General features: G+C 45.9%; 1 protein-coding gene across 9 annotated transcripts in view; it reads right to left on the bottom strand.

Annotated features, from left to right (window-relative positions):
• The window catches only part of mtmr4 (myotubularin related protein 4), a 93,788-nt gene that overhangs the window by 39,620 nt on the left and 41,999 nt on the right, over positions 1–12,169 (bottom strand). For all 9 annotated transcript variants that reach the window (XM_063203561.1, XM_063203563.1, XM_063203560.1 and 6 more), the window contains one exon: positions 2,857–2,946. In XM_063203561.1, coding sequence (XP_063059631.1) covers positions 2,857–2,946 — 90 coding nt within the window. The remainder of the gene's footprint in view (positions 1–2,856; positions 2,947–12,169) is intronic.

Genomic DNA, 12,169 nt, shown 5'->3' with positions numbered 1-12,169 from the left:
TGTGAACATTTTTTAATTTAATACTCGTTTGATGTGCTGGTCACACAGATGTGGTGTCATGTGGGTGGCTCAAGCCAGAGCATGGTGCTGAATACCCCAATGGGGGGTGTGTGTGTTTGTGCGTGCGCGTGCGTGTGCGCGCGCGCGCGTGTGTGTGTGTGTGTGTGTGTGTGTGTGTGTGTGTGTGTGTGTGCGTGCGTGCGTGTTGAAGGGTACAAAGCTCCACGTGTGTCATGTGAAAACGCCCATGTGCATTGCCCTGCTTTGATTTGCACGCCCTCTTCTCTTCTAGGGCTGTGCCCCGATAATGGATATATTGCTGTGGAGTAGTCTTTCTGAGTCAATACATGACATAGAGACCACTGCTGCTTTGTAAAATAATCATAATTTAAATGAGGCAACAGAAAAGTCAATTTTTACTGAATTGAGGCAGATGTTTACCAATGTGAATATTCATTCATTTCCATTCTTTCAGCCTTAGAGAAGTGTTCAGCTGAATACTAAGAACAGATATTAACTCACACAGGACATGATCCTCATTCTGAATCAGCATGTTATCTCTTCAAAGACCCTATTGGGGGCTTCTGATAATGCACATCATACTACTCTGTTCCGGGAAAAATAGCCAGCCCTCTCCCCAGCCCTCCATCTGTCATAGATCTGACTTTTCGATTCATGCTTTCACCATGCGCCAACAGCAGCTGCCTCTGCCACACTACAGCACTCTTGAGCTCAGCAGTCACGAGTCGCGACCCAGCATTAAGGCAGCTTAGCGATGAGCTCACCGTCTGACTCTGACCGGACTGGGCGCAGAAAGCCAAGCCATTTCCTGTGAGCTGTGACTGGCCACTCTAATCCACACCTGGTCTAATTGGTCAAGCAGCAACAAGTGTAGCAAGTGTTTTAGTAGCTACATTGCATTGCTTTAAATAACATTACATCACGGTTTGCGGATGCCTTTGTCCAACACAACTTACAAAGGCATAATCATTACATACAGTAGCATGTGGGGAAGTACCCAAGCAAGGGTTGGGGAATAAGAGCAGAGCTTTTTTCCCCTGTTCTTTTTTTATATTGGACGAAGAGTTCTTCTGCTACCTGTGCATGAAAGGTGTAGTAATGACTGATTGTTCGCTGAAAAGGATGAGTGGCTACCGATCTGCTGGCGTGGAGTGGATATGTGGGGGGCGAGGCTCATTCAGTAGTGTAGGCAGCCGTATGGTTAAGGATGTTTGTTCTTGGCCGTTGATCAGAGGGCTTCATGGTCAAAATCATACCAGCAATAATGTGGTCTCCTAGCCTGGGAACTCCCATACTGCCTTTAGTTCTACACAATCGTTTCGATCTGAACTCTCACTTGTGATTAGGTCTGGTGTTAACCAGGCAAGTGGTCTCCTACAGTAGAACCCAAACCCCAATGTAAGCCCCAGGAACAGTAATCTACATCTTGTGCATGCCTAAATGAATGTACTGTACGTCACTTTGGATTAAAGCGTTTGGCAAGTATAATGTAATGCAATGTAATAACTCATTCAGCTGTAGCCTGCGGCGTGAAGAGAAGGCTAATTGTTATTTGAAGTAGACCAGTGTTTCCCAACCAGGGGTACGTGTACCACTAGGGGTACGCGAGCACACCTCAGGGGGTACGCGGAAAAATGTAATAATAGCAAATTTATTGAGTGTAGTCACATTGGGATAGAGGAACAGAGCATGTGTGAGGGCGAGGGGGTACTCATCATATGACAAAATGGCTTATGGGGTACGCAGGACAAAAAAGGTTGGGAAACACTGAAGTAGACTTTGGAATACTCAAGAGCCACAGCTCTATTCCAAGGAAGTCACACCAACATACCAATTCATTATTCTCTGAGAGGTTCTTGATGCCTGATTTTCACAAACAACTGAATTTCCAACCAATTGCCTTCTGTGTGGCTAATGACAGGCGTTCATTAACTGGTGCTGATTATGATTGCTTGCAAACAACATGGAAAGAAAAAAGCAGAATAACAGGAATTGTGTCAGAATGGCTGAGTTCACCACGAGAAGCTTCTTGCAACAACCCAGCACATCTCTCTTTGATCTTGGTGTGGTACTGCGGTGTAGACAGGCGTGCCACTCATTTTCAGAATGCATCTAATACTACCCAGAGCTTCTGAGGCAAAATACACGTGAAAGGAATGGGGAAGTGTGCACACACAGTACAGTGCAAGGAACAGCATGTTACAATTTCTTTCCCTAGTACATGGTGTTTCTGTTTTTAATGTCTTTGCAATGCACATACTGTCCTCCTTGTATATTTATACCACAGGACTTTACTCATTCCTCTGTACACTCCAGGAGATAAGTCTATCTTTATCCTCTAAAATAGTGAACATGTATCTCCTTTGGTATGAGCACTAAAGGCAATACGTTTGTTTACTGGCATGCAGTTTGTTTACTCCTTAATCTATTCATTTCAGCCCGAAAAACTACATTTCACAGAGTACAAAGTGTCAAAGGGTAGCTGATAAACAGTTTGCAGTCAGTCTAAAGGCCCATTACATCTCCAAGGGCATGGAAAGAATGTGTGACTAAAATGTAAACTGAGACAGTGTGTCAGAAAGGGCATGTCTGGTGCCACTGGCCAGTGTTGGTCTGTGCATGTGTTCATCTGCAATTTGGGGCGTATATGTAATGGCCAGAAAAGACCCCGCTAAGATGTGTGTGCTCGTGTTTGTCAGCATGTGCAAATGTGTGAGTATGAGGTAGTGTGTGTGTGTGTGTGTGTGTGTGTGTGTGTGTGTGTGTGTGTGTGTGTGTGTGTGTGTGTGTGTGTGTGTGTGTGTGTGTGTGTGTGTGTGTGTGTGTGTTAGTTACCTGGAGGCTATCCTCCTCCTTCACCAGGTCCTTCTGGGGGAACAGGTCCTTGGCCTGAATGTACTCCAGACTGGGGGGGCCCTCCTCACCCTGTCAGAGAGGAGCACACGTCAACACGCATGGTTACACTCAAGCCTCGCACAGACAGATAACACAAGAGCAGGCATACAAAAACAGTCGATCAGACAGGCCTCCCCCCCAAATACATGTTCATATTTCACCCTTCATATAGAGTACCTCTCAATCCTGACACACTGAGTCAGACAGGGTCCTTTCCGAAATACATTTTCACATTTCACCTTCATACTAGCTCACCGCCCACTCAGACGACAACCCCCCCTCCTCCCCGGCACACACACATGGACACACACTTTTCCAAATATATATTCACATGTCAAACCTCATACTAGGTCAAACCACACACGCACGCACATGCGCGCACACACACACACTAATCCAACCTCTAGCAGCTCCACAACAGGATATTTGAACAACTGAGCACACACAGTTGCTCACACGTCGTCCGATTCTCATTCTGATTTGGATAAATATTTAAACTCAGTCTGGCCGCCTCGAGGAGGGCCCTTGGTGGTTTAGAAGCACACGGCTCTCTGGTCTCCTGTTGTGTGGCCCAAGCACGCACTCAGTCAGTCAGCACCCCCCATAGAGAGGGGTCCATCAACCCCCATCCCGACTCCCAATGTCAGTGCTGTATGCGGAGACAGGATGAGGACTGTGTGTGTGTGTGTGTGTGTGTGTGTGTGTGTGTGTGTGTGTGTGTGTGTGTGTGTGTGCGCGTGACCCAAGCACACGCTTAGTGGACCCCATGAAGATGGGGTCCTTCATCCCTACCCCTCCAACAATTGTTGCTGTATGGGGGCGCAGGATGAGGGGGGTCAGTTTGTGTGTGTGTGTATGTGTGTGTGTACATGCTCAGTACCCCCCATTAAGATGGGGTCCATCACCCGCCCACCCCCAGTGCTGTATGGGGAGAGCGAATGGTGTGTGTGTCCGCGTGTGTGTGTGTGCGCTCGGGCGTGTGTGTGTGTTCTCAACTCTGCAGAGAGCAGTGCTTTGTTACACCCAAGTCACGCTACAGTCAAGTCACGACTGCCAGGTTCATAGCAGTGCAATTGACACACGTTCATGCATGTGCACGCGTACGCGCACACGCGCGCACGCACATATACATGAACCATCCCAGGAAGAGAGCAGTGACTAAGTCCTCCCAAACAGGCACACACTCACATCCTCAATCATTCATTGAGTCCCCCTCTCTTACTCCTATTCTCACACCCACACACATACAGGCGTACTTGCCCGCATATATTCATACATACACACACACACACACACGCACATCTGGAAGCAGTCACGACTCAAAATCTCCAATGCAGCGCATCTATGGAAACACCAATGACGGAGCACTTTGCTGACATTCAGCAGCTGCCAAGTCTGTCTAGTTACTGTAGGATCCGTCTCTGCCATCCCCTTCCCCTCCCCTCCTGCCCTGTCCGGCCCAGTGTCCAGGTGGACGTGTTCACAGGCATGCCAACCCCAGGTTAAACATTCACCGGACATGCGGTGCTTGTGCAACACTTTGTGCATCATCATTTGAGGAGAAGGTGAAGGTCTGTCTTTGCCCTGGCACCAATACGAGGGAGGTGGGCAATAGGGGTGGAACCAGGACCCAATGAAACAAAGTCTGCTTGAGTTGAGAACATGATATTCTCAGAGCTTTAATATTAACATTGCTTTGTAATTTCATGTCCCACTGAGTTTCCAATGCTGTTAAGCTTTACTCTCGCTGTCGATTTTGTGCGTCTCATCATCATCGCAGCGAACCAAACTGAAAGAGAGAGCTTTATCCTCTTTAAAATTCTGAATACAGAACGATGCATCACCCACTACATCAATTATTGAAACCTTCCTCTGCTTCTCCGTGAGCTACTGTACTGTGGTCTTCATGGCCTGGCCCAGAATAGCTCATGGTATGTAGGGTGGTAAAAAAAACTGAGGTGGGAGGGAGTGGGAAAGAGGGGTGGATTGCGGTGAGGTTTTGAGATGGAAGTGGAAAAAGAGGTGGACATAGGGGGTTCAAAGGTCATCTTGTGCAGGTCTTTCTTGGTCAGGGGGTGGAGGAGGATGACGGTGAGGGGAGGGACATTGAGAGAGAGAGAGAGAGAGAGAGAGAGAGAGAGAGAGAGAGAGAGAGAGAGAGAGAGGGAGAGAGAGAGAGACTGTAACTTCAGATGATGCCGCTCAGAACAAACATTGTGCTCTCTCCTTCTCTCACACCCCCTTCCCGCCACACAGACGCACACCAGATTAATCATCTATCAAAAACAACTGCCTGGAGTTTAATCAGGGTCCGGTCATCTCTAATAAATGCCGGAAGGGGGGACGTGAAAAATCATGATGCCTTGAAAAACCCATTTCACTTCTTCAATCCTTCATGAAGGCAGACAAGTGGCTAAATGGGCCGATGGCACATAAATATGAAATACATTCCACGTCAGTTCAGTGAAAGTCAAGGATTTTTTGTCACTGCGTGTGGAATCCAAATGACAAGCTTTTTCTTACTTGCAAATAGTTGCCTGAACAAGGAGGAAGGTACAATAAGCTGTTTTAATATGAAATAGACCTTGCCTATATTTATGTAAAAATATAAAAAAACTCCAGTTTAGTGAAAGTCGAGAGCTTTTATCTCTGTATGTATTCATAGAAGCACTTGCAATTTGTATTCCACACACAGTGTTTCTTTTCCTTGCTCGCAAATAGTTACCAAAACAAGGAGGAAAGTGCTGAGCTGTTTTCCAGTCTGCAGAGATTTGGTTTGATTTACGAGCTGTGACAAACTTTGAAGACTGTTGTGACCAGCAAGCCACCTTGGCCACAGACACGCCACACCAATCAAACCATAACAGGCGACTGAAAAAAAAATGCTGACCGCTGATCCATCAGTCGGATTACGTTGTTGCTCAATATTCCACAGCGGGCCCCGTCTGGATGGAAGTCAAAGGTTAGTGGTACCACCTGACAGCTCATTCTTCATTAGTCTGCAGGAATGCACAAGGGGAAGCTGACACAATCCCTTGCACCTAGAGAAACTGTTACGACCTGGCTCGTGACAAAAGCCGCAACATAAAAATGGAGACAACACAAAGATTTGCAGATCAAATAGTAATCTTTTATTTACAATTGAAATAGGTCTAGGGTATGATTTAAGTGTGGTGCAGCATGGTATGGGCTGAGTGAATGGGTGCAGTGCATGTCAGTGAGTGGAGAATGGAGGCACATAGAACGAAGGGGGAGACAGACAGAACAGAAAGTAAGAGAGATCAGAGAGAGAATGGCCGTGTGTCCGCACACACGGCCTAGGAGTGCCTACTGGAGTGGAGCAGAGCTCCACCTTTTAAGCAGTGCACCGCCCAGGTGCACTCAATGACGACAATTAACCCACCTGGCACCAGCCTTGCCCGTGCACTGACTAGCTAGCACCAGGAGGGGGCCTACAGGGTCGTCACAAAACCTAAATAACCAACGCCAAACCCACCAAACATTCCACCACTAAAAGGCTTTTTAAAAACTATGCTATGTTGAGAGTATACTGTAGAGGCGTTGATGAGACGATCCAGCCTCATCCATCCTGACATGACGGTCTGTTTTCAGTATGCTTGTAAGCAGTATGCAGGTCTTGTGCAAACATGCAGTTTCTAAACTCTTTATGTGACATCAGATTCCTTCGAGCACTCAATATTTAAGTATATTATGCCATGTATTTTGGTCACTGCCATAGATGTACACAGAGCCACTTTTGTATAAAGGCCTCAAAATGGTAGTTGTTTACCCTGCTTCGCTTAAAAACGGAACTTGTCTGATGTCGATGTAAAAAGGGCTAATTAGACGAACTGGGCAAGGAGGACTGTGGTTGGAGACCTGGACTGATAAGAAGTACCAAGAGGCATGTGGTGGGGCCTGTGATGTGTGGAGCCAGTCTGTAGGGGTTGGATTATACTACAGATGGCTTGCTGCTCTACCATGGGCCTCACAGGGGAGATGGTGGTGGGGGCTCGTCTGGGATCTGAGCACCCTTGATGCCAGTACGTCCTAATAACCAAAAGTCCCATGGGGCTGGCGCTGGCACTGGCAGCTTGGCAGTCTATTGCCACACGTGCACAACGCATGTGTGCCCAGCAGCAGTTCTCTATTTTTTTCTTCTCTGCTGGTCCAAACTGAATGAGAGGCCCGAACCGGCCCAGCTGGATGGCACCACGCCTCGCCAGCAACAGATGTTCCTCCAAAACCCTGGGCTCATTACAGCGCCACGCACGCACGCACGCACGCACGCACACTGGGGCGGTGACAAAGAGGGCAAAGATGATGATGATGATGTGCTAAGCTAGAGTGTAGACTGAGGGCGACTGAAAGAGGGCTGTATTCTTTTAAATGGATTATCGGACTGCCTGGGTCTTTGTCTCTTTCAAAATGGTTCTCTTTCGCACAACCCACGGGACACCTCCAGTGGTATATTACTCTTAACTTGAATTAATCTCCTTCAGTCGGACTGATCCTCCGCAGAAACATTTCTCTCAATACTGGAATGCTTGGTCACATATCTGGAGGCGTGCTCAGATTGACTAGCAGACAGAAGAGACAAGTGTGGGCAGATATAGAGGACAGGAGAAAGATCATATGGAGAAAGAGACAAAGTGGCTACGTGTATGTGGGAGAGGGAGAGAGCGAGAGAGAGAGAGAGAGAGAGAGAGAGAGAGAGAGAGAGTGAGAGTGAGGGAAGAGGAAAGATGAGGCTTTGGCAAGGTGTATCTGTGCCGCCTGAGGGAGTGGCGAGGTGGAGGGCTCCTTCACACTGTCGGCCAGATGGCAGTGAGTGAGTGAAAAGCGACAGCAGGAGGGGGTGCATAAGGTGACCTTGCAGAGGGAGGGAGAGAGGGAGAGAGAGGGAGAGAGAGAGAGAGGGGGGGGGGAGTGTGAGTGAGAGAGAGAGAGTGAGAGGGGAGAGCAGACAGACAAAAACAGAGAGACGTCACTTTGTCGTCACAAACTGCTGTCAAACATGTCTGCTCCTCAAACTTCCTAATTTTATTATTTCATTTTGGGCTCAGTTCAGTTGAGGTTGCCAATTAGTCCTTTGAGGGCACAAGCACACAAAATAAACAGCCAAGGGCAGGTGCGACACACGAAGTCACGAATAAACACAAAACATGCATCTGTCTGAGATGCTGAACTTTGCTTACCATGTGGAGCTATGGCACCATAAGAGCACCTCCTCCATTTAATTTCAGATGTTACGCTCAGCAGCATTTGAGAACTTCAGATGCCCTCCTCCCGCTCGCCACCTGCCCTGTCCTTCCCGCCCCCTCAGCAGGTGCTCTTAGCTCCCTTCATTCATCACCGTCTGGATGCAGACAGACTAGGGGCCGCTTGGCAGGCCGGCACAGCCACATCCACCATCCATATCCACAGAGACTGTGTCCATCTCCACAGACTACAGGCTGTCTTCTGGTTCTTAGTAATGGGACCTGCTCCAGCACAGCACAGACGACTTCTATTTCAGTTCCATCAAGGAGAGGAAAACATGACTAATGTCTAATGGTTGAGCTGAGGCTTCGTGGTGGCAGCGGAGTGACAGAGAGAGATCGAGAGAGAGAGAGCGAGAGAGAGAGAGCTAGAGAGAGAGCGCGCGAGTGAGAGAGAGGGTGAGAGCGATAGAGAGAGAGAGCTGTGTCCCCTAATCTGTCAACCAAATGACTTCAGCGGCTGATTAATTTAAAACAAAATGAGCAATGTGTCATGAACATCTGACCTCCAGCAGGACTCGCGGACTTATCTACTATTATCCAACAGGGGCTTGTGTGCTTAACATGTGTTCCCCCCTGCCTGTCTGTCTGTCTGTCTCATGGTACTGCATAGCTAGTGGACTGAGCCACACGAAATCCCCAGGGCCCCGCTTTTGACCCAGGAGTACCAGTCCCACAGAGGGAGAGAGAGAGAGAGAGAGAGCGAGAGAGAGAGAGATAGAGAGAGAGAGAGAGAGAGAGAGAGAGAGAGAGAGAGAGAGAGAGAATATACACAAGTGAGAGAGCACAAGGTTGAGAGAAAGAACACAAGGGAGAGAGTGCAGGAGAGGAAAAGGGAAAGATGGAGGGAGGGAGCGAGGGAGGGATGCCAGCAGCACCACCTGTCACTCAGATAAAACCTGACATGGTGCATGCGAGAGGGCTGGCAGGAAACTGAGGGAGTGGAGGGGGCTTGTCTGTCAGACAGACAGCAGACAGCAGAGTAGAGAGAGAGAGAGAGAGAGAGAGAGAGAGAGAGAGAGAGAGAGAGAGAGAGAGAGAGAGAGAGAGAGAGAGAGAGAGAGAGAGAGAGAGAGAGATGGTGTGTGGAAGAGACAGTCTAAAGGGAAAAGGAGAGAGAGCAGTGTTTCCCATACATTAAGGAAACTATGGCGGCCCGCCATAGTTTAAATTTGGCCGCCATAGTTTACGAAAATGTAAAAAGAAAAAAAAAAAAAAAAAAAATTTTTATTTTTTTTTTTTTTTTAAACGATATCCGTTTTTGTTAAAAACGATTTGAATTACGATTTTGAATTTCCTTCGCATTTTCCTCCTGGAGTAAATACATCCTATAGACTCTGTATTGGTTAGATAAGTAGTCCCACGGTAACACAGAATGAGGAGAAAGCATTAGGAAGTGACCGTAAGGGTATTACAGTTGATTCATGTGTGCACACGTGTAACATCGGGTGAGTAACAGAACATGTGCGCAACGATGCGTTATGACACGCCGATATGCGAGGATCTTCGTCCAAATCGCTAGTCGCATGCATCATCGCTAACTGCGTTTACATCGCGTGCCGCGTGTAAAGGAAATGTTAGTTGTTGACATGTATGGAATTCACTTCAATTTGTGCTGTTTCTTGCTTCAGTTGTGGACAAAACGATTGGCCAAACTCACAATAGAAAGCCTTTGCTGTGCTACTGTCCCAGAGAGCTGAAAAAAAAAAAAACCTTCATAGAAGAAGTCACACTTAACAGGGGTGTTAACCAATCCAATGAGTTCTCTCTCTGTCTCTCTCTCTCTCTCTCTCTCTCTCTCTCATCTCCTCTTTCTCTCTCTCTCTCTCTCTCTCTCTCTCTCTCTCTCTCTCTCTCTCTCTCTCTCTCTCTCTCTCTCTCAGTAGCCTACTATTTACCCATATAACAAATGGTGAATTTCTGAGCCCTTTTTAATTTGTAGCCTATACCACTGAAGGCATGATAATGCTTCATCATATTTTAGAAATAGGGCGCCTATGTGCCTTTTATATACCAAATGTTTATCATTTTGAAATTGTTTCAGTTGTTTATGACTTGTGTATGACTGAAATTATCTCTGCATACTATCAGTGCTGCATTTGCTTTGTAAGATAGGCTATTCAACACACTTTAAAAACACACTGAAAAGATACGGCCATAGTAGCCTACTGAAAACATTTTGTTCATAATAATGGTGATTAATAAATGGTGGTCTTAAATGTTCATACTGACATCCTTGAATTTGACTTGGTAGATCACGGCAGACCATCAACTTCAAAAGTAGATCTTGGTTAAAAAAAGGTTGGGCACCCCTGCTATAGAGAGAACCACAAGTGCTTGAAAGACAGGGATCAAAAGCCTAGTCAAGTTGTTGTAGTTTACTTGGGTTTGGGAGCAATATAAAAAACCTTCAGAGAAGGGACAGTTGGGATGAGTTTACTAACACTCCCTAGGCTTTGTTTTACAGTTGTAATGAGTTTGGTGACAGACCTTCATTGACACAGCAGAGGAGACATCGGGCTGCATATAGAAATTAATGTGTAATGAATGTGAATATAGACATAAATGTTTTTATGGGAGGAATTTGGAAAAAACTGGCCCTGTGACCAGCACCCCTCATGTAGAATGTGTACGCCTACAGATATGTGTGGGGGAAAAGGCATAGCCTACCCTCTAAGACCCTTTTTGTCTATGCGTTAACAATTTCACAGTGCTCTTAAATTCTTATCTCTGCTCCTATTTTGTTTTATTATTGTTTCCCAGATCCCTGCATGAGGGACGAATGAAACTGTGTTGTAAACAGAAATTATTCACTGTACTGCATTTTTAATGAAATATAGGCCCAGGCCTACAGTTTCTCCATGCGCCAATGTCATACTGTAGTCATTGTTTTGCCGTTTTGCATTTACGCTGCAAGAATACAAACACCCCCCCCCCAAAAAAAAAGGCCCGTGTGAGAAGACCCCCCCCGGACAAAATAAACCCCGGCTGCCCCCATAGTTTCCAAAATTTCTGTGGGAAACACTGGAGAGAGAAAGAGAGATAGAGATAGAGAGAGAGGGATGAGGAGAGATGTGGAGAATGCGCATGAGGAGAAGGAGAGAGAGAAAAAGGAGAGAGAGAGAGAGAGAGAGAGAGAGAGAGAGAGAGAGAGAGAAAATGAAACATGATCGAAAATGAAGAACACTTCTTAATTCACTGTTCCAAATACACTGCCACAAGACAGGTATTCTTTAATATGCTGAGAACAAAAATACCCAATTTTGACAACCTGTCAATAAAGGACATGATATTTATATTATTGGGAGAAGACATCAACTATTGCTGTTTAGCAGCAGATTACTTAATGACATGCCACCAGTTAAGAGATGTTTGAACAATATTTTGTATGTATGTGCACGTATAAGCATGTAGGCCTATGTATTTATGTATGAGTACCGAAATAAAAAATATAGATTATATACATGGCCTACATGGTTAGTTTCCTTAAGAATAATTTCATTTATGTTTAATTTAACACAATTATTTCACTTGTTTCATTTTAATATTTGCATTAGTTTAATGAAAGACATTTGTTATTGTTTTTCATTCCTTTTCCTTTAAAAAAAAATACATTTTTTAAAAATATATATATATATATATATATATTGTTTTTCTTCTGTATCAGCTTTAGCAACAATGATTGCATCATTCATGCTAATACAGCTTTGTTTGATTTGATTTGATTTGATTTGATTTGAGACAGACAGACAGACAGACAGACAGACAGAGACAGAGACAGAGAGATATAGAGAGAGAGAGAGAGAGAGAGAGAGAGAGAGAGAGACAGAGACAGAGACAGAGAGAGATGGTGAGAGAAAGGGAGCATGTGGAGGAAAGAAAAGACACACATGGTGCTGCCAAAAGGATAAGGGGAGCACAGCATGCCCTGTACTGATATGAGGAGAGGAGAGGAGAGGAGAGGAGAGGAGAGGAGAGGAGAGGAGAGGAGA

Source organism: Engraulis encrasicolus, chromosome 7 (assembly GCF_034702125.1).
Source record: "Engraulis encrasicolus isolate BLACKSEA-1 chromosome 7, IST_EnEncr_1.0, whole genome shotgun sequence".
NCBI classification, from domain to species: Eukaryota; Metazoa; Chordata; class Actinopteri; order Clupeiformes; family Engraulidae; genus Engraulis; species Engraulis encrasicolus.
The sequence above is the reverse complement of the archived record's forward strand: the minus strand, read 5'-3'. Positions and strand labels throughout refer to the sequence as shown.